The sequence below is a fragment of the Leiobunum rupestre genome, chromosome 1 (genome assembly GCF_980474605.1).
Source record: "Leiobunum rupestre chromosome 1, qqLeiRupe1.1.hap1, whole genome shotgun sequence".
NCBI lineage: Eukaryota > Metazoa > Arthropoda > Arachnida > Opiliones > Sclerosomatidae > Leiobunum > Leiobunum rupestre.
Genome location: NC_143384.1, coordinates 35,367,905 through 35,390,697, shown reverse-complemented (window position 1 = coordinate 35,390,697; position 22,793 = coordinate 35,367,905). Strand labels below are relative to the sequence as shown.

General features: G+C 37.5%; 2 protein-coding genes across 4 annotated transcripts in view; both read right to left on the bottom strand.

The window, feature by feature from the left end:
* The window catches only part of LOC149962214 (ATP-binding cassette sub-family C member 1-like), a 30,413-nt gene extending 28,068 nt beyond the window's left edge, over positions 1-2,345 (bottom strand). For 2 of the 3 annotated variants that reach the window (XM_090179099.1, XM_090179111.1), the window contains exons 1-2: positions 2,110-2,319; positions 1,595-1,798 (exon numbers count right to left, since the gene is read on the bottom strand). In XM_090179099.1, coding sequence (XP_090035225.1) covers positions 1,595-1,798; positions 2,110-2,304 — 399 coding nt within the window. In that variant the 5' untranslated portion in view covers positions 2,305-2,319. Of the gene's footprint in view, positions 1-1,594; positions 1,799-2,109 lie in introns of all 3 variants that reach the window. The other variant, XM_090179105.1, reaches the window with a different exon arrangement.
* Positions 2,346-5,287: 2,942 nt separating this feature from the next.
* LOC149962213 (ATP-binding cassette sub-family C member 3-like) overlaps positions 5,288-22,793 on the bottom strand; it is a 48,367-nt gene continuing 30,861 nt past the window's right edge. The window contains exons 5-9 of the mRNA XM_090179123.1: positions 18,032-18,172; positions 17,048-17,109; positions 16,417-16,557; positions 13,423-13,572; positions 5,288-5,734 (exon numbers count right to left, since the gene is read on the bottom strand). Coding sequence (XP_090035249.1) covers positions 5,338-5,734; positions 13,423-13,572; positions 16,417-16,557; positions 17,048-17,109; positions 18,032-18,172 — 891 coding nt within the window. The 3' untranslated portion in view covers positions 5,288-5,337. The remainder of the gene's footprint in view (positions 5,735-13,422; positions 13,573-16,416; positions 16,558-17,047; positions 17,110-18,031; positions 18,173-22,793) is intronic.

Genomic DNA, 22,793 nt, shown 5'->3' with positions numbered 1-22,793 from the left:
AAAATGGGCTCGTCCTCCAAATGTTTGCGTTAAAAACTGGCATAATCCGGAAATCCGCAATAGTTTGTTTTTTATTTTCGTTTTTCGGGCACTATCATTGTATCAAATAATATTAATGTAAATAGTTTCTTTTGTTTCGAGCGTTATCGTATCTTTTGTATCGCGTATCAGGGCCCAATAAGTGTACAGCTTTTTTATCCTAAATTAAAACATTATTATTATCTATAAACCCGAATTCCAACTTAGGCCTAACGTTTACAGCGTTAAAAATATTTCCTTATTACAGGCACCAAGCGACCACACATGACAAAGACAATACAAAACGGAATCTGTTAGTTAATGTTAATTCTCCTTGGCGAGTGCTGAACAGGTTTCATTGAAAGGCCTATTGCGACAACTTAACTAGCCAAATCGCTCCGCGTCTCTAAAAACGAGAAAGTTCCGAGAATAGCTTGAAGAGAACGGCGTAGCACGGTTGGTAATGGCGTCAGTTTATGGAGATTACGCGGCTAGCAGCTATCTGGGTTCGAATCTCGGTAGCGCCAATAATATAAATTATATTAATAAATTATTTTTCGCAGCTCCATCTACCGTGTCATTGCTTTCCACGCCAAACAAACAACAAAGAACACTTAACGACATTCCGTCTATAGCAATAGTCCCACTTCGATATACAGGGTGTAGCGGATAAGAGTACCGAAAATTTTTATATGCATTCTATGGGTCTCAATGAGTAAAAAATGTCTAATAATAATGGGTCCTAAAGTGCTTCGTTTCAGAGATGTGGGCTCCCAAAAGAGCGGACACAGCCTTAAATCTGGCAAACAATATTCTTCCTTGAACCACATTGTTTTCATTAAACTATCAATTGTTTTTTTATCCGTGAGGCAAGAAACTTTAATAACAAGTGGCAAAAGTTCATTAATGTCCTTTTAGAATTAAAATGAGTTTGAAGACAGAAAGTTTCGGTATTCTTATCCGTAACACCCTGCATATATCTCGATGTGGAACTAAAAAGTGAAGATTCATTGCATAATCAATGGCAAACTTTGAATTTTGGTGAAATTGTTTAACGGCTTGATAAATTGCTATAGAATTGCAAATGAACAGTTTGATTGAATTTAATTTGAGCGGAGATTTTGATAATGCATGTCTTGATGTAAAAAGTATTTATACCAATTGTTATGAAATAATAGTATTGTATTGATGTTAATCTCCATAAAATGTACATGTTATAATTAACCTTAGGTTAGAAAATATTGATCTTAGAACGCAATCAGTTTTTTTGTATTATCAAAATCTGAATTAACAAAGGATTTGGAAGCGCCATTGAGATTTAGTTCTGGGCTAAAATGTGTTATATTGACCCTGGTTATTATCAGAAAGAAATATGCCAATCTTGTTAACGGTATTAGTTATGTTAAGGAAATGTGGAATCGCGTGGAATTAATGGCTTGCCACAACCCTCCTACTCATCGTAACCCTGCCACCTTATTTAAATGCGATAACAGTCAATAGGTGTCTTGAGCCTAAGATGCTTCTTAAGGTATAAGCCTAGTTGATAATTGTTATCGTTAGGTCAAAATCTACTTACCAAGTAGGGAGTTATAGGAATAACGCGTAGACTTATAGCTTCTAAAATAGCTGCTTTTTTCATGAGAACCACTTCTTGATTCCTGAGTTCATGAACTTTCGCCTGAAACGATTTCTCCCAAGCGTACATCTTTAAAACACGAGCTCCGTTCAAAATTTCGCTCATCAGTTTTATTCGTTTGTCTTTGCAATTTATAACATGGCGCTAAATAAGGAAATAACAACGAATATTATTATCTTTATTTGTAATGTTCTTTTCTTAGCCATTCTAATAATTTTTATATTAGATATATGCTTATTTTGGGCCTTAATAACAGCTTATTTGTTCTCACTTCTCTCACAATAGCTCACTTATAGTTTTAATTCGTCTAACGAAGGTATAACAGTTCATAATACATAAAATAATTGTAAACATTTGGCCAATAAAACAAGTTAATTGGTAAACTTAGGAAGATTAACAGCAATTTCAATCGCTGATCTGAGATTTGTAGTGAAATACGAAGCACATTTGATTACCTGGTATTCTATGGAAGTATTCGCGAGAAGTTGAAGGAATGGCACAGATAAAATGACACTCATGATGCCAACTAACGCTGAGACTCCCAATAACGTCCACAGAAGATAGGTTGCGATTACAATTGTAACGGGAAAACAGATTATTAGATGGTAAGAAGCAGCCACAAAAGCAAATCGTACTGAGTCGACTGCCATGCAGTTAAGTATGGTACCACTGGCAAAATGACTGCGACTTTTATGAGAGAGTCGAAGACACTATAAACGAAAAATTATAATAAAATTTTAATTGCGCTCCATTTTATTTAAATTAAATTGAATAATACCAACGGTATTTAAATTATCCCAAAATCTGTTGATTACTTTCGTAGGCGTAGAGGCTTTATAAGTCATGTGATACTATTTTCCGATTTATAAAAATTTGCGTTGTTTAACATAGCATTCTAATAAAATTTAAACTTTTAAGTTTTATGCGGGAAATACTCTCCGCCGCCTAGTCGCCAAGTTGGGTTGCTCACTCATTATGCCTTCACTTGGCCCTCTTTTTCGCCCCGTGCAGTTGGGTTTTGGCACGCGCGGTGGGGCCGAAGCCGCAGCCCACGCTGCTTGGCGCTATGTCAACCACGCCCACACAGATGCCAAAATATTACTTAAAATAGATTTTCGCAACGCTTTTAACACTGTTCGTCGAGATCGCCTCCCCAAATGCATCTACAATGAGCTCCCAATACTTTATCCCTTTTTTACACCAATGTTATCGTTTTTCGACCCACCTAAACTTTGGCGAGTCCTTAATTTCGTCGGAAGTAGGTGTTCAGCAAGGGGATCCTCTAGGCCCCGCTCTTTTTTGCTTAATCGTTCAAAAAGTAGCTTTACAGATGAAATCCGAATTTAATGTTTGGTATCTTGATGATTCATCGCTGGGAGGCAATCCTGAGTTAGTACTGAATGACTTGGTTCTCCTGAAAGAGCTTTCCCTTGGCGTCGGTCTCGAGCTTAATCCATCGAAATGTGAGCTATTAATCCTCAATGCTGGCGGGGTCGAAGCGTCTCACTTCACGTCCATGTTTGAATCGGCGGCCCCTGGAATCTAAATTGTTGATCGCTCCAATTTTATTCTTTTGGGCTCTCCCCTCTCACAAGAAGCCATCTCGAAGTCCATGGAAACTAAATGCCAGTCTGTGTCCACCATGTCCGCGAACCTTCAGCACGTCTCGGCCCACCACGGCTTTTTCTTATTGAAAAACTCGTTGGCCATACCTAAGCTGCTTTTCCTCCTCCGCAGTGCTCCTGTTTGGCTCTTTAAAGACGGCCTGCGCTCTTTCGATAACACGCTCCGTTCGGCCCTTCAAAACGTTACCAATACTTTGATGGACGAGGGTCCCTGGGAGCAGGCCTCGCTCCCGGTAGCTCAAGGCGGTCTGGGAATCCGCCACGCTTCTAAACTTGCCTTGCCGGCTTACCTGTCATCTTGTCACAGTGTGATAGATTTGGTTAATGACATTCTCCCAAGCCACATTAAGACTTTGCCCAATGGGTTGGCTCTCGATGCCCTCGCTGAGTGGGAACTCACTTCAGCTTCAACCCCGCCTTCTCCGGATAAGCGGTGCCATCAACGCGAATGGGAAGGTCCAATTACCGCAAATACCTCGATTTTTTTGCTCGGTGACGCGTCTACTGACCGCGATAAGGCCCGCTTGCTTTCAGCCTCCTCAAAGGAATCGGGTGCTTGGTTGAACACTCTTCCGTCGCCATCTTTGGGCACTCATTTAGATGATGATTCTTTTAGAATCGCGGTCGGCCTTCGGTTGGGAGCCGAAATCTGCGTGCCTCATACGTGTATTTGCGGGAGTCATGTTGATTCCTTCGGCACCCACGGTTTAAGCTGTAAACGCAGTGCGGGTCGCTTGTCGCGTCATGGTGCCGTGAACGACATCTTGAAACGCGCCCTCGTATCGGCCGGAGTTCCCTCCGATCTCGAGCCGCGCGGCCTCTCTCGCGATGACGGTAAACGCCCGGACGGGATGACTAAGGTTCCATGGTCGGGTGGCAAATCGTTGGTGTGGGACTTCACCTGTACAAACCCGCTAGCGCCTTCTTATTTGGCCAATTCCTCTACAGCCCCTCTCTGGGCCGCCACCCAGGCTGAGAAGAGGAAAATGGCCAAATATTCGGGCCTCGAACACCGCTACCAATTCAAGGCCGTGGCTATCGAAACGCTGGGCACCTTCGGTCGCGACGCCTTGGCTCTCATCCACGCCATAGGGCGTAAAATTCGAGATGCCACATCCGAACCACGCTCCGTGGAATACCTCGTCCAACGTATTGCGATGGCCGTGCAACGGGGTAACGCTGCTTCCATTTTGAGCACGTTTCCTCCGGGAGCTTCGTTGGCGATCTATATAGATAATCTATTTTAATGTCATTTTCTTTTTTGCTAAATATTGTAAAACGGATAAATAAAGTACATTTTACTATAGCGAAAAAAGTTTTATGTTGCATAGTGTAATTGACTTAAGTCATTGTTGAAACAAATTAATATCGTTAATTGATTAGTAAGAGCTAAAACAACATAGCATTGTCTTAACAATAAATTTGATTTTTCATGTTACAAAAATGTCTCGATTTTTTCAGCACAAAAATGGTTTCAAAGATTTTTTAATCTGTAGGGTCTCATGCCACTTAATCAGGTCCGACGCATCTCCTGTTATGTTGACTGATGTGGTTTATTAAATTTAAAATAACTGAAATACTTTCTTCACACTGAAATCAATAAATAAACAAATGTTGAGTTTCATTGGTTAGCCGAAGAAAATTCAAACTGGGTGATAATGAAGTTCGAACTGATTATCGTTTCATTTTGTTACCTTCATAATTTTTTCCAATAAGAAATTGCTCAAGTTGAGAGGTAAGAAATTAGGGATAGTGATTACATCTACCCCGGGACATACACTAAAGTAGTGGATGGAATGGTATTCAATATTAAAAAAATTGATATTCTCTGGGCTTGGTTTGCAATTGGATATTCATAAAGATCGAATCTTAACCGTAAAATTTCGCCATTTCTATGGAGATAAAGCAAAGTTTTCGCATAAGAATCAACATGGTTTTTTTAATTTCTGATAGGTTTTCTTAGTGTCATGGAATTAAACTTCCTTTGATTTAATGCTTATGTCACTTGTGCCGTAGATATCCAATTTCATCTTGGTTTATATAATCTGCTAGATATTCTCAACAATTAACGTTGTGTTTAGACCAATATTTGGTAACATATAAAATAGCTTCATCTTTAAATCGATGTTTTAGCAAATTTCCAGAACCCGGTCTGTGAAAGCAAGACAGTTGAGATCCTCCATTTAGGCGCGTATCTGGGAAGTGCCTCTTTCTTTTCTGCCTCCCCCATTTGCTCCAGTGAATCGATGCTCTTGGCTGCAAGTTGTAGGTTGCGCTTACCTTTTTATATAAACAACTGACAGTTGAAGATCGTAATGCGGATGCTAATGTAAGAGCAAATTTAGTTCTATGATCGGAGATTATATTTCTAATAAAAGATGTAACAGTAAGAAGAATGACGAAGAGTATCCCATGCCACATTGGCGAATCAGATGAGGCGAATTCAATGAGCCACCTAGAACGTAAAACCGTCCTATTACTTTCTTAACATTTGCTATTAAAATATTTTGCATCAAAGCGTTGACGCCACCCATTTAAAAAAATACGACAACAAGCAAAATTGTATCATGTTAAGCAGAAAATTTATCTTGCACCTAGTTACGGCGAAGAAAACCATTTGCATAATCTCGATATTCATAATCAATTGTAGTTTTAATATTATTTTATTCCATTACGTTTTTTGAAATTATTTGTATATAACAATTGAATACCGAAATCAGTGGAAGATAAAATATTCCACATAAAATATCGGTCAACCTTTTTGCTCAGCGTCTGGAAATTATAACAGTAATGTAGGATAACGGTAGGCTTATGGAGCTTTGCAGCATAATAACAGCAAATATAATCACTTCTACTCTCACCTACGAGTCTCACAATATTGAACAGTAATGGTTGCGCGCAAGTGTTTACTTCGTAAATTCATTATTTTACTTTATTGAAAACTCTTTTCAATCTAAAATGTTTTATTAAGAGATTCTTAAATCGTGGCTCTTTCGCTCCGTTTGCAACCTCTTCGGTTTTCTTCTGACCCTTGTAGATATCACGTTCTTCAATTTCTACAAATTGGCTTAGAAATAAAATAAGATAATCTTTAAGTATTCAAAACCAAATTTGCAGTGTTTAAAAGAACTGTATTACCGTTTTTACCTCTCCGAGGGGACAAAGTCCCCTAGGAGGGGTTATACAACCACCGTGTCTGTCTGTGGGTCTGTAGGTCTGTGGGTCTGTCTGTCAGGCCTGCGAACGCGTTCGCATTTTCGGTGCAAAGTGTAATCACTGCGTACGCAGTTTCTCGGGATCTCTGCGTTCGCAGTTTCTCGAAGGGTTGGCAAACCCACCGTGTGACGGTGAGCGTTAACGGATTCATTTGCGGTTTGGTTTGGATGGTGTTTTTTCGCTTACCGTCGTGACGGTCTGGTGTTTTACGTTTTTGTAATGTTTATGCGTAGGTTGTGAGTGTTGAATTTGTTGAGTTTGTGTTCTGATGGTTGTGCATGTTGAGTCTGTTGTGTTTATATGGGCGTTTTCTCTCCAACTTCTTCTTAATGACTTTGGGACGGACCGAGTGCTGAGTGTAATGCTACCTCTCAACGTCCAATGGCAGGGTTTCCACCAGTGGTACACGGTATTCGTCTTAGTATCAATTTGCGATCGCATCGGGCGGGATTTGAACCCGAGACCTCCTGCTTGACAGGCGGACGTTCTACCACAGAACCACCGACACTTGTTACGCCTTATTGAAAATTAGACCTTCAGCTTTATCGGAAGCGTATTTAATAGAGTACGAAATTTAGGTTTAATTGAAATAGAATTGAAATTGAAATTATTGCATCGAAGAAATTCTAATATAGCGTTTCTCTATTGATTAAAAACAAATGCGCCACCCAAGTTTCGAACCCAGACCATTCGGCTTGGCAGTCGAGCGCTCTACCACAGAACCACCGATAGCTCCTTTGTTTCACTGAAATTAAGACACGCATCGTAAGCATAATAGGTAATAAAGTCTTTTTTTATTAATGAATTTATGAAGGCCTAATCTGGTTTTTTTAAAGGTTAAATCTTGTTTTAGCGCAGTCAGCCGAGATAAGAGGGTTAAAGGGTAGACCCTGTGGGTGGTCCACTTTGTTAGTTTTTTTGTTATTTATTTACGGGTATTATTAACGACCTATATATAGTTGTGTTAATTCAAAGGAGATTTGTTGCTCCTAGATTGTACTAACTAAAAATCCAACTTTCAGTTCAAAACAATTTATAATGAAATTGATTGTTACATGGTGATTGAATATTTATCGAACTACTATTATGTATGGGCTTTTGACATTCGAATATATACCCAGATTTTGAATAAAATCTAAAGCAATTAAAGTAACATTATAAATTGCATTGAAATGGTGCAACCTACAGGGTGGAAAAGATGAGACGAACACTTAATTCAACTTTAAATCTAAAATTGTGTATCTTAAAACTGCTGGCGGAATAAATCGGTATAAGAAAAATACAGACTTATGAAACTGGATTGAAAATTAGAAATAAGCGAGACGCTTTTTGACACTAGTAGTTCTTAAGTATTATCTAATTGGATAATGGTAAATAAGTGATAACACGAAAGTTGCATTAAAGGGACTACGCTTTAATGTGACCAAATTTTTGCGGCTCGGAAAGAAGGCTTTTGGTAAAAAACAACCTTCGGTGAGAGGAAACATCAGCTTAAATGCACTGTTCAAAACGACTTTATTTTTCTTTGCGTAGAGTTTGAAGCATTTGAGAAATTATTCTGGCAACATTGGTTCGAATTATGTCCTTCAAGTCATCTAAATGGATCAGTTCCGTTTCGTAAACCACGCCCTTCACATAGCCCCGTAAATTTAATCGAGTAAGGTAAGATCAGGAGACTTTGGCAGCTACGGGATTGGTCGGCTTCTACCGATACAGCACGTATTATATTGGTGGTTGAGTCGTTCACAAACATTGACAACTAGTCCCTGCTGTCTGTCGTTTGCACGTTCGTGAAATAATATAGCGGAAGGTGTCATTCTCTTTAGAAAACTCAGCTGAATCCGACTTTCAATAGTGGAAGTTCGTGAGACGCGTCTGAGGGGCGCTAGCCCACCTAAACGGTTAATTTTTTTAATTTTTAAATTAATTCATTTAAAGTCAAATTATTTTTAATGTGGCGATATTCGACAATTGGCTATACACTGTAAGTAAGAATAGAGACAAATTCGGTAGCCCTTAGTGGATTAAGTCCATCCCACCCACCCGAAAAGGAAATCTTGAATATATATTTTTTAAATACGGCTTATGAAGTATCAGATGAATGCTAATAACCTTCAGTGTCTGGTGACATTGTTTTTGAAAAAACAATTGGTACGCGCAATTTATTATTGAAGGAATATCCGCAGTTCGCTATAATAATTGGATGCACATAGTCGCTAAAGTGGATGTTTCGGTGTTTTCATAAATATGTCTAGTGTGCTAAAATAAGAAAACTGAAAACTAAGAAAATAATTGTGCAAAATCTCGAAGATCAATTGATAAGGAAAGTTTCTGAGTTCATCGCGGAGTTTGCGGTACTTAAAGAAGAAAAATGTCAAACAATTCTATGAATCTTAAATTATTTAAATGATCCTATCATCTCTCTTGCTACAAAAGGTTTACTCATAAATCTGATTAGCAAAGAGTTGTAAAACACTTTTAGAAATCCGTCGAAGATCAATCGTTTTTCAAAAGTGTCGTTCTAAAACCTTCGAACTCAGTCGCCAGTGCTTCATCAACTTTTACTAGAAGGAAAACTTTGAAGTACCTAAACACTAGAAACACGTGTTTTTTCTGGGACGAAATGGGTTTGAAAAATATCCCTTACATGCAATGTCATTTGATCCAAGTGGCGCGTCTCTGAAACAAGTAGTTTATTTGTGCATAAATGACATTGGCGGGTTCATCTTAGCGAATGTATCAGTGAATTTATTAACCTGATCGAAGAATGTCTCGTAGAGGAGAACGATAGTTGAGCTGAATAATGCTTATTTAAATATATGCATTTTGAATGGTTTGGACTCAAGTAAAGACGGCCTACTGTCTCGAAGGAAACTTAAATATTTCTTGAAAGAAGAGATTATAGGTATCGAATTTTCACAACCAAAAAAAACACCTGAATCAGTACTCGTTTCTTTAAAAACCACGAAAAATTTGGCATTTCTAAATAAGCTACACCATTTAAAAATGTCAGTGAAAATGAAAAGCTTTTCAAAGACCAATCAACGAAATACCCTACGTTTAGTATTCCTAAACAATACATAAATATGGTATTATCGTTTCCGACATATATTCGAGCCGTCCGTAGTGACGATTGGGAGCTTCGTTTCGAGTCTGTGGAAGATTTCACGAAGTATTTCTTTCCTCTAGACTTTAGAAATTACTCCTCATTGTGCGCTTGCATTTGGCTGAAATGAGGGCGCTTAAAGATGAAGACCCTGAGACGTGGGTTCTATTAAAGGCGGGAGATTTTTCACCAAACACAAATTTAACACCTTTCTGTAGTCAATAGGTGGGAACGAAGGCCTTGAACAAGAAAGTCGAAAGCTGAAGGTTCTTGACGGATTAGTTGGAATAACCCTTCGACCAAAGACTCTAACAAAAAAAATTTCACTTCACCCCAATTGGCGAAATAAGCAGAAAAAACCAAACTAATAGCGGTAACAAGCGTAAACACTAGTCAAAAAAATTTTAAACATCACGAAGATAAATCATCTCTTTCGTCCCACAAATTATAAATGTTTCGAAACTCATTTCTACGTTAAACACTTTTACAAATCCGTTTAAATACGAAGGAACAGACCTGATAAATTAAGTGCCTAAATCAGTAGCGCCAACGCTAGTAGAAAAAGATATCTGCGAAATGTACGAAAACTTTGTGGAAGAACGAATAGTTGAAAGTAAAGTAAACCTTTGGGATCCCCTTCACAATGTTAATCTTACATTGTTTAGTAAAAGTGCAAAAAAAGTGAAAGTTAAAACCAAAATTGGCAATTTAGAGTTGAAAGAAGATCGGAATGTTTTCGCGCGTCTTATGTAGATCTCAGCCAGACATGGATTTATATGACGTAATTAGAAATTACGAACTTACTGTCATACCGAGGGCTTTATTCAGTGCTAATGAATCACCAAATCACAGCGACTATAAAGCGAAACCTCTTCATCTACTTGTTGCACTATATCGAAGATTCTACCCGATCAGTAGCGCGACATGGCATTGATGTAGCTATATTTGATGGGATGGCTGAGGTACAGCCTAAAAATATAAATAACTTGAATACGTGCTCGGAACTAGCGAAATACTTCTGCGGTAAGTTATTTTCCAAATAAGTTCATGTTAAATCGAAAACTCCCTTAAAAACGCTACACGGCTTGGAAGGCAAAAAGGAAATTCGGCTATAATTTACAAAAAGTTACTCTCACATATTAACACAAAAGATAAGTAATTTTATGATAAAGGAAGCTTATCGAAGAAAATAAAGTTCGTGGTATCGTTCAGAGAAGAAGCTAGGGTGAGCCATTTTGATAGTTCTGAATTAGCGAGCATTCACGAAGAGGCAGACACTTAAATAATTATCTACTCTGTGCACGCTTCCCAAAGAGGAGCAACCAAATAATCAATTTTTTTCACCCGACACGGTTGTTCTAATCTTGGCAATCCGAAGATACCTTCAGCTACCGGCGCACTCTACATTCGTAAGAACTGGGTCGAAAACTTTGTGTAAAGAAAAAGAAATATTTTTGACGCTCTTGGACCGCTGAAGGCCCCCGCTTTGCCTGGTTTACACGCTATATCTGTTACCGACGTAACTGGTTGGTTTTCAGGTAAAGGTTAAACTACCTTTTGGAATAACTTTGTAGTCTCCGTAAACTCGAAGGCAATAAAAAAATATCCAGTCTTGGAGAACTTCACTGGTGGCTGTTTTCGAAGAAGAATTCTCCATCCATTGGAGCGCTTACGCAAGCTATTCGAACACTTCCAGAACACGGAGTGGTATAAAAACCACCTTCGCTACCCAAATTTGCCGCCAGCCACAGATTACGGGTCGAACTTGGAAAACTATTAGAGTTTCTAAACACCAATGTTAACAGCAAAGCCTACACTACACTAAACTGACGAAGTAGTAAGGAGTCATAATACATTAATTAAAATAACAAACGTTTATTAATTAAAACATATTAAGAGTGAATACAGTGCAAGATGGTTTGACAGAATATAATGTGACACTATAAACGCTGTTGAGCGGATATATATATATATTAGGTTAAAAAATAGTAAACAAGATTAGCAATAATTAAAAAGAATATCTTATTTACATTTAACATTTTAACCTGTTAAAAAATACGAAACGGGGAAAAGCCGATAACGTTTCTTATCTTCAACAAAAACAGTGTTTTTGAACCCGTACTTTGCGATTTGCCCTATGCTTCGGAGGAAGTAGTGCAGTTCGTGAAATGTAATTGTAGCTGGGGACGGTGTAGACCTCTTGCAAGTGTGCTTCTCCATTGCACAGAAATGTGTTTGTGCGGAGCTGACGAAAAAAACATTGATAACGCTTCTGTTGAAAATGAGAATGTGGCGAGTGATATCAGTGATGTAAGTGATGACGATATATTGCTAAAGAGTTAGAAGTAAGCCATTCAACTATTCTTACCAAGTTACATCGGCACCAATACCACCCTTACCACGTCCATCTCTGTTTGTTTATCAGCTTTAATAACACACGAGTTTCTTAAGATAGATCTTTATTCAAGAGCTGCTACAAACTATCTGCGTGCACGTCGAATCTGTCTCCCTCTTATCAGTTCGTACGTATCAACGGCCAACATGGCTTTTTATTAAATAGGCCTAATTGAGCACTACCCCAACAATCTCCATCGAGCATTAAACGATAAAGATTTCCTTAGACCGCGAGACTCTTGTCGTAACATACGCTATCATTTTGAAAACTATTACTTTTTTTAAGCCAGGTCCTTTTTTCTGACGAGGCTCCATTTCAAAGGGTTGGTACTGAAAACCGACATAACTAAAATACTTGTCCCAGTTCAATTCCTATTGGTAAAGACGTAATTACCATCCAATTAACCTGAACTTTCTGCATGACGCCTTTACTGACGCGATATAATAATTAACATTGGTAGTGGTTAAATATTGGTTTCCATCTACTTTGATGGAGGGATCGTTTTTCTTAAGATGACGTATGTTACGACAGAAGTCTTGCGGTCTAAGGAAATCTTTATCGTTTAATGCTTGACGGAGTTGGAATTGGTAGGGGTCTTAATGGTTCCGATGTAAATTGGTCAAAATAGTCGAATGGCTTACTTCCAACTCTTCTGCAACCGATCTATCGCTAGAGTGAGGATTGTTGGGAAAACGAAAATACACTTCCTCAGCTTCGTTCCCGACGATACGACCAATCAAACGTTCACAGACCTGTGCAACGAATGTATCCCCAGAAAGTAGGTTGGCTCTTTTGCCAGTACTTCAAAATAGTTGCCTTCTGTCTGGGAACCGTTTGGCATAAAGAGCTGCCACTTGTAGTTAACGTTCGTTAATGGCTTAACCACCAATATCCTTAGTGCTGGATCGGTAGTGGTCAACCAATTCCGTAGCTGCCAAGGTCTTCTGATCTTACCACACTCGATTTTTCCTACAGGGTAACGAGACGGAACTGATTCTTTGTGATTAATTGAATGCTTCAAACTGCACACCAGGAAATGGAAAGTTGTCTTGGACAGTGCCGACACGAAGATGGTAAACACATCAAGCATTTACGCTGATGTTTCCTCTAACCTAAGGTTGATTATTTAAATAAGGTCTACGTTCCGAGCCGCACAAATTTTGTTACATTTAAGCGTTGTCCCTTTATTGAAACTTTCGTCTTAACGCTTATTTCTCATTATCCAATTAGATGATACTTAATTACCATTTGTGAAATCAAAGGGCTTCTTGCTTTTTTCAAATATAACATTTGTTTCGTATACCGTTTTATTCCATCGCCAGTTTTGAGATACACAATTTTGAGATTTTTAGTCAGATTTTTTCCACTCTGTATAATGATAGTTAGATAATAAAATGGCATTCATTTTAATAAAACAAAAACCTACTTGATAATTAATGGTAAGATCAAAGAAAGAATGTCAGCGCCCATTTGTACCAAAGCGGAAAATATCAACGATGGCCAAAACGCCTTCAATAGAGCGCTTTCTATATTGAAAATTGATCTGTCATTTTTTAATTCTTCTCTTTCATCCGCACTGTTAATATAAAAAACATAATCAGTCAAGCGTTGCTATTCCATGTAAGCTTCTACTCTATTAAGCACGCTGAGACTTGGAAGCAGTTGCTGGTGTTGGGGAACTACTGCTTAGCTGTGGTAGGGAAAGCCCCAAACCTTCTACGCTGTTTCAATTCTCCTGTCCAGCTGTGAAGAAGGCCTCGTTGCTGTTGCAATTGCAGGTTTTAAAATATATTATTACGTTTCAATGTATAGGGTGCGAGCTCCTAATTCAGGACACTTTTTGTAAAACGTTTTTGGAAATAAATATTCAACATAAACGTAAAGAAAAACTCTTCATTGAGAAGTAAACGAAATTTCAAACAGCTCACATGAAAATTGAATTTATTAGAAGAGGAACAATAAGGAGGCGTACTTTCCTTCATTCAAAATGAACATATGGTTTTGGGAATGAGCTTTAGTTAAAATTTTATTCAGTTAACAAGTAAACTGGTATGCGGATACGAAAAAATAAATAATTTACTTTTAAAATAACATTTAAGGCGCCTATTATTGGTACAAATTTTCATCAATCTAATGGAAGTAGAAAAAACGGTATGCTGAGCCCAATTCGGGACGCCCTCTATCGCCGTTGCCTTTCGGTTGATGAATACCTAAAATTTTATATCACTGAAAAATTATTTATTATTATTTTTATTATTATTTATTTAAAATTAATATAGGGTAATAATCATTTTTTACCATCTTGACCACTCTCAACCCAAACTGACCATTTTGGACCATGTTTATCACTACTATCGCAAACTGACCATTTTTGACCATCTTAGCCACTCCCAACCCAAACTGAACATTGTGGACCTTATTGACCACTCCTACCCAAAATTTACCATTTTTGACCACTCATGCCCCTACTTGACCATTATGGACCTTCTTGAGCACTCCAACCCCAAATTGACCATTTTTGACCATCTTGACCACTCCTATCGCAAAATGATCATTTTTGACTATATTGACCACTCCCGGTTCAAACTGGCCAATTTTGTTCATTTGAACCAATTTTCACTTTGAAATACCGTTTTTACCTATGTTTCAAAATTTCATGATTTTGCAGAGGGGGGACCCTATGATGCCCATGAAATTACCGTAAGAAATTCCATAAGGAATATCTTAATTAGATCCGCTGTGTCCCGAATTAGGATCCTTTGTCCCGAATTGGGAACCACCCGCCCCGAATTAGGCTCCTTTGTCCCGAATTGGGAACCCCTACATGAGTTGTTAATTAAGCTCTCATTTTAAATTGTAATGTTTTTAAATAATTTAAACATTATTACACCAAGAAACATTTATCGTCAATCCTCAAAGTGTTAATTTACCAAAAACATCACGTGTTTAAATGAAAAAGGCCTTATTGTAAAAAGTGTCCTGAATTAGGAGCTCCCACCCTATTTTCATTTAACTGTGACCAGTTACCTTAAGGGAGAACTGTCACCAAAACCAAAATTTACGAGGTTTTTTAACAGAAAGATACAAAATATATTAATAATTATGTACCTGAAATTTTATACTTATTGGAAAAGTATTTAAAAATTTACGCTACTTTTTCCGCAACCTACGTCAAACGGCTTAAAAAATTTCAGAAATCGCGGTTGAACATACGTGCAGCGCCAAAACAATGAAGCGGCAAAAATTTGAGAAAGGGCGGCGTGTAAGGCATATTAAAAACACGATTAACTACAATCTACCAATATAACCGAAAAACGGTGAAACCGGGGAAAAAATATTTCGTTTACGATATGGCGCTGCAGGTAGGTTCAGCCAAGCGGTTCTGAGATTATCGAGTCGGGGGGATAAAACACGAAATTTGGTTGCATATAATAAATCAAATACTCGAAATATTAACATGAAATTTTTTGTATAACCATTTTCGGACGTCCTCTATCCATTTAAATGGTTTTTAACCACTTTTAGGGTGGTGACAGTTCTCCTTTAATATTAAACGCGTTATCATAATTAAGTTTTTCTATGTTCCTTAGAAATAGCAGCCAGAAGTTCTGCAATTGATTTATTTCCATTTAAGTGCGTCACAATAATCTGATTGCAACAGTGGTTAGATCAGACGAGACATAAACCCAGGAATAGGCATGGCGTCCAGCGAACGAAATACTTTTTTGCTATTCTTATACTTTTTTCATTTGGAATTTCAATTGGATGGGTAAATTATATTTAACCGTGTTAAGCTAGATTTAGTATACCCAGGGTTAATTTTTAATATGCTATTATAACTGTTTAGTTTCAAGTATTAATATTAACTAAATTCACGAATTTTATGGCCTTCATATGCATGCAAAAGCTGAACGCCTAAATTTATTGAATTTCCCAACAATTTCGGCCAAAGAAGTTGAAACAAGTATCAGTATCCTTTATGGGAGACAAACGCGTTCAATAAAAGTGCGTTTGTAAAAAGGCTTTATGTCAATGCTGAACATAAATCGCAACCAGATATTTCTGTCTAAGCAACACGCGAGAACGTCAATATTAACTTTTAGTCTGTAATAGGTATAGTTTCAAGAAAAAATGTGCTAGAGAAATAAAGAGAATTTTCGTCTCGAGAAATTGTAACATATTGTAAACTTCTGCTTAATGATTAGACAAGAAAAATTGAAGTTACGAACGTCACAAAATTAGATTTTTGTTAATCTTATAGAAAATTCTATTATCAATGCAAACCGTTACTGCAATACGATTAGTAGTCCAGTCGTAATCGTCCAAAAAGTATTAATCGCAGATGTGCATAAATATAAAGCATAAACAAGGAACACTTTTCCGCAGAAACATATTGGAAAATGACATTAGTTGCTCTTACTTTTTTGTTTCTTTGGAAATTAGCGAATTATTGGACAGATATTTCTCCAGTTGAAAATTTGTGTTCTTAACTTTTAGATTTCGTGGCAATTTGGGTATGTCGGAGCTTTGAATTTCTCCTCTATATCCGATGTTTATTAACCTAAATGGAAAATGATAATTTACTAATCAAAGGTTTCCCAAAGGGCAATAACTCTTTTTATTTCAAAAATGAAAATTTCGATTGATATGCGATAAAAACGTATTTCATGAATTTTGCCGAATTAATTATTTTATATGACATTTTATACAACAATTTGGAATCCAACACTAGCGATGAATTTAAAATTTGGCCCTGCTTATAATATCAGGTTTTCTTGCTTTTCGGAATGTATAGAACTTTATTTAAATTATCACTACCAGTGGTCATCTCAAGCTTCTAAGAGTAGGCTTAAGCCGGCTGTTAGTACAAGAAATCCTACTTTTTTGTTAATAATCAGCTAGGCTTATACCCAAGGCACTACCTTAGGCCTAAGTCATCAAGCGTTTTTAAAGCCATTAATCTAGGTGGCCGGGTTACAATGCGTAGGAGGGTGGTGGCAAGCCCTTCATGCCTTTTGGTCTCTGCTATAACTAAAAAACGGTACACGTACTTGTTCATCCATGAAAAAGACAACTGTGACATGAATGAAGCGTTCTCTTTGGCAGATTCCGTCTGTTCCAAATAAATGAACCATTTTTATGACAGTGCTTAATACAAATCATTAAAAATAGAAACAAAAGACCATTTTGTTACACAGAATAAAATCCGAAAATAGTGTTATCACGAAGGTTTGCTCGAACCAACTGTTTACCCAATAAAATAAAAGGCGTTCCTTATGGAAACTTATGCGTATCCGAAGTTTACGAAATTACTTTGACCGCTATATGGATCGAATTTCTAAAAGGATTCTCTGTTGCGATTTTGGACTCTGGAGGATTGGCCTACATCGGACGGCTTGTTTTAAGCATTCTGCTCAACTAAAAATTATTAATTGTAGGCAGAAAGTAAAATCAACACTAATCTGCTTTGAAGACGATAGACAAACAAATAACAATAGAGATAACTACATCTTCCATTTTGCATAATATATGTTTTCGTACAAGGGGTTTGAAACCAACTGCAGAGGCACGATGTGACTTTGTTCAGAAATGAAACAGAAGCTAGAATCACAGAGAAAATTTAAATGTACTCATCTTTACACAGCTTAAATGAGAGGCAACCTTATTTCAAAAAATGATATTTGAATTTTTCTACTAAAGATTTACCAAACGTATTTTTCGTACACCAACTAGTCTTAACTAAAAAAAAATATTCCATTTATATAAATGGGATGTGATGTGTATCTTATTACCGTAAGTAAACATTTAATTTTCTATGACGTTACTGTTAACGCTTACATAATTAAGACAAATGCCTAATAGGACACCAAATTGAATTCTGACCAGGGCCCACAAGGTCCAAAAGACAGCTCGTTGAGATTTACAATCAGAGAAACGCCACAATTTTAATTCGTTTTTAAAGTAAAACGATGGCAGGAATTGGTAAATGGAACCCAACATAATATAAATCTATAACGAAGATTATTATAACGTACCTCATGAGGAATAAAGTCGGTGTTTGGTGGTTTTTCGTATTGAGGTTTTGCATCTAACAATGCAGACAGAAAAAGTAGCAACGCCACTGAAGAAAATTCAGCAATAAATAATGAAAATGTAATAACATTTTCTATATGCCCCTAAAAATGAACAAAATTCAATATTAGTTAAGGGTGTATAATACTTAAAATATTTAAATATCTTTTAATCAAACAAAAGAAATTTAATTACAGTAATATTTCTGCTCGCTCTTTTAAGTAAGTTAAAAATATTTAAAACCCCTATTTTTGGGTAATATTATTAGATTTAGCAATATTTAATGATTGATGAAATATATCCAAATTAAAAAGTATAAAAGGGCTGTTTTAGTATTTCTGAGTTAGGTTAAAATAATATCAGTAAAAATATTCAACTAAGCTTAAACTTGAGGACACACAACAGTTGAGAGACGAAAATGTATCGTTAAATAACGAGAAAATGGCGGGGGAGTTCCTTCGAGCTAATGTGGTGGATCAAGGTGTAAACAATATCGAAACCGATATCCCGCTGAAAATAATAATACTATGAATTCACTTAAAAATAAAGATTTTTGGCACTACTAATCTAACATTTACTCGAAACTGCGTATTTTGTGCAACAAATGGGAATGGCCAACTCCTGAATTGAAAAGTGCCTCTTAGATTCTGATACACAGGTTAGAATTCCTGTAGAATTATTATAACATATTAAAAAACAAAAAGAAGAATGAAAAAAGAACGATCTTTTCGATTTGATATATTTGAAATGTCACTTTTGGAGCAATTGCAGTTTAGTTCCTATTGTTTCAAAATGTAATGTAGGTTTAACAATTCAAATTTTATAAATAAATGAAGAACAGTTTGAAGTATCTTCTTCTCTATTGCTGTAGTATCAATGTGATTGTCAACACCTGCTTTACAGAGTTTGACCAATTAGTTTTACCACCCTAACCGCCAGTGGTGTCCGCTCATTTTAAGTGACTGAACCAACCCAAGTCCTCTTTTAGACCTAATAATGCCTTGAGCTTTCTTCTTCACTACACTTTTGAAGTCGGACTATTTGGTTCTTGGTTGACGACCAGTTCTTATCGCACCAATTCCGACTGCCGAAACTTGCAAAGGAATTTCGTCCGAAGCTTTCGTTAAGTCTTCGTAGCTATTATATTTTTTCTCTATCCCTTTTCCTGTTAAATAACCCCAATCTGCTAGTCCTCCTACAAGAGATCAAGAGCTTCTTTTTCTCTACCACTGAATTGCCTATGCCTTTGCTCACATTTTTGCCCAGCTTTTTTTTTATTTTTCACCATTGTTAATAAATCAATGTAAAAATCTATAACTATAAGTCTTAAAGTTTGTCCTTTTATTTATTTATTAAATTGTATGTCATGTTCCTAAAAACTCGAGAACGGTTAGCTCTAGAGCTTTGAAATTTAAACTAAATGTCCTGGGCCTGATTTCCAACTAAACGCGCCTAATTCCAAATACCTGACATGGTTATAAATCTAATTAAGTTGTATTATTTTACTCATTTTATTTTACTCGACTTTGGACTTTCGCCTCTTTGCTTCCCTTATCTAATAGTATAATAATCAGATAGGGTATTAGCCTAGCTGATTATTATTAACTTCCTTCTACGAATTTCACACTAACCCGTTAAAACAGATTAAAGGTCGGGACGGGCGCAAGGAACTCAAGAGAGGAAAACAAACCAGGCGACGTTTTAGTAATAGATAATAGAAGCAAAGGGGTGGAAGTCGAGGCAAACAAGGCGGCCCAGGCCGTAATATTAGTTCCACATCGGTTTTTTCGGGTGGGCAAACCCATACACCCTTGGTAGACACAGATAGGCAAACTAATACAAAAGCTGCTGAGGCTACGTGATTTCTTATCATTTGATACATAAATTGCCATCCTAAGTTAAAGAGTGGATGCCGCCCACCATCAGTGGAGTGGCGGAGTGGTTAGCACTTTGGCCTCGCAGCAAGAGGAGCCGGGTTCGATCCCAGCTTGTGGCACTGGGTGAAAACTCGGAACAACTCCATCTGCGTTGAGTTTGCAAGTTCTTTCCCCACTGGTTTAAGGGGTTTTCACCTAAGCTCTTCGGTTTCCCCTTCCATAAAAAGTTGTTGAGGTTAACGGTAATAGTTAGTGTAGGGAGCTGTTGGCTCGCGTGACATGGAGGGCTTGCCACCAACCTCCTACGCATTGTAACCCGGCCACCTGAATTAAAGGCTTCAAAAGTCCCTTGATGACTTAGGCCTAAGGTGGTGCTTTGGGTATTAGCCTAGCTCATAATTATTATTATTATTATTTATCAGGAGACTTGGGTGGGCAAACTAATATAAAAGCTGTTTATATTTGTGATTTCCTATTGTTTGATATATAATTTACCTTCCTATGTTAAAGAGTGGGCACCGCCCACCCTCAGGATACGTGGGTGGGCAAACCAATACAAAAGCTGTTGATGCCATGTGATTTCCTATCGTAAGATATATAAAATACCATCCTAAGTTGAAGGGTTGAAACTTGGGCGCCACCCACTCTCAGGAGACCCGGGTGGGCAAAGCAATACAAAAGCTGTTGAGGCCATGTGATTTCCTATCGTTTGATAGACGGAAAGTATCAAAGGTGAAATTGGTAAGCAAAACACGACAAACATAATTCTTTTAAATTATTGAAATAAGTAGAAATATGATTTAAAGAAATTCTTAAACCGGGATTCAAATGTGTTTATTTTAGGGAATTTATATCAAACATTTGGGTAGTTTAGGCACCAACATTCATGTAAATTCGCAAATTCATAAAAAAATACCGATTAATGTAATTTTGCAGAACAGAAATTAATACAATATGTCATTCTCGAATTTTATATTATCTCGGTGATTAAAAACTCACGTCGCGACAACTCACGTCGCCAACGTTACCAACGTCGCCGTCAAAGGCCGGACGACTCAGGTCGTCGTGAACGGAATGACGATGGTAAAATGAAATTAATGTTGGGAATTATAAATTTTTTATATAAATAAGAACACTTTGAAGACACGACAAAACAATTGTTTTAATTTTTTATGTTAGTAACTAAACCTAAATAAGAAAAGTGAAACAGAATTTAAAAGTAAATCAATTACAAATATCACGCCCAAAATAGAAAAAGGGTGGCTATTGCGCCCCCTGTTTACTTGACATAGCAGAAACATTGCACCCCCTGTTTACCTGACAGAGCTGAACTTTGCACACAGTTTAGAGGTATAGAAGTAATATAGGTGTAGAAATTTTTTAAAAATAGATGCGGAAGGGTATCGTTCGGCGCGAAAAATGAGACTTGACCCTAGGAGGAAAGAAGGTGTCCAACCTGTGGAAACTATGATGACGAGATTCACGCGTCAAAAGGTCGCCTTTCGTTGGCTCCACGTGTTTGCGGGGGGTCAGAGGTTTTTTGTCCACTTTTAGTTTCGTTTTGGAGGAAACATCCAGGGATAAAACTCTGCCCTTGACAATGGCTATAAGTGGGGCAAATGTGCTTTAGACTGGGTCACAAAAAGGAAACACTTTAATTAGCACCATACTAGCGACGGATTTGTTTTATAGGAAATAGTAAATCAGTTGAAGACGCGTCAGTGTGATGATTTCATCGCAATTTTTAGGGTGTATTACAATTTTCGTGGCGTACGATATCGTACCATTCGGTCACTCTCCCTTTAAAGAGGTTGGTCGGAGGGCGTGGAAATTAACGGCACCGCGTGCGCTACAAAGAGTTCTATTGAATGATACCAACTTTTTTCCAGTCACTCTCCTTTTAAGGGGGTTGGTCGGAGGGGGCGGAAAAAGAGAGACCAACTGCGTCAAAGAGTTCTATCGAAAAAATCAACTTGTTTTTTTCGGTTACTCTCCCTTTCAGGGGGCTGGTCGGAGGGGGCGGAAATTAAAGGAACTGCGTGCGCGTCCAAGAGTTCTATCGAAAGAGACCAACTTGTTTTTTTCGGTCACTCTCCCTTTAAGGGGGCTGGTCGGAGGTGGCGGAAATTAACGGCACGCGTGAGGGGGCTGAAAAAAGATTTTTATCGAATGAGACCAACCCGGCCACCCTTAGGAGACCCGGGTTTAATTCAAACTTCCCGCCAAACTAACTGCTTGATGAAATATTCAAACAAAAAAACGCGCTGAAACTTTCAGACAAGAGCGACATCTCTTGACCAACTATACAAACTATAAAAGTGTTCAAGGCTAAAAGTTCAAGCTATACGAGATTTACCAAGAACTTTTTAAGGGCGCCACCATTGCGATACGTTATATTGTTGATGGTGGCGCTATCTATGACCAACTGAGATAACTATTATCGTACGTCCGCTTCTGATTTGTCTACGTTTACATTGTAGCTTAGAACAGGTTATTTTTTTAAATATTTAAAAACTTGAAAACCTAATCACTCATTAAAATGAATTATAGAAATACAGGTAGATACTGTGCGGTAATTAACTGTGTAAGTACAGATAAAAATTTGAGGATTTGTAAAACCTCAGAGAAAGCCGAGATTGCCAAGGCTTACCATTAGCTAAAAAATAATTTCCCTGCCTTGTTCCTTATGGTTTCCACTTTTTCCCTCGGGAAGAAGCCGAAAAACTTAAATAGATTCGCGCACTACAAAGAATGGATTATTATCCAAAGAGAAGATCTTCGGTAATTAATGACATGTTCTAGCTTTTGTAACGCTTACTAATTTTCTTAACTTCTAGGTATGTTCCTT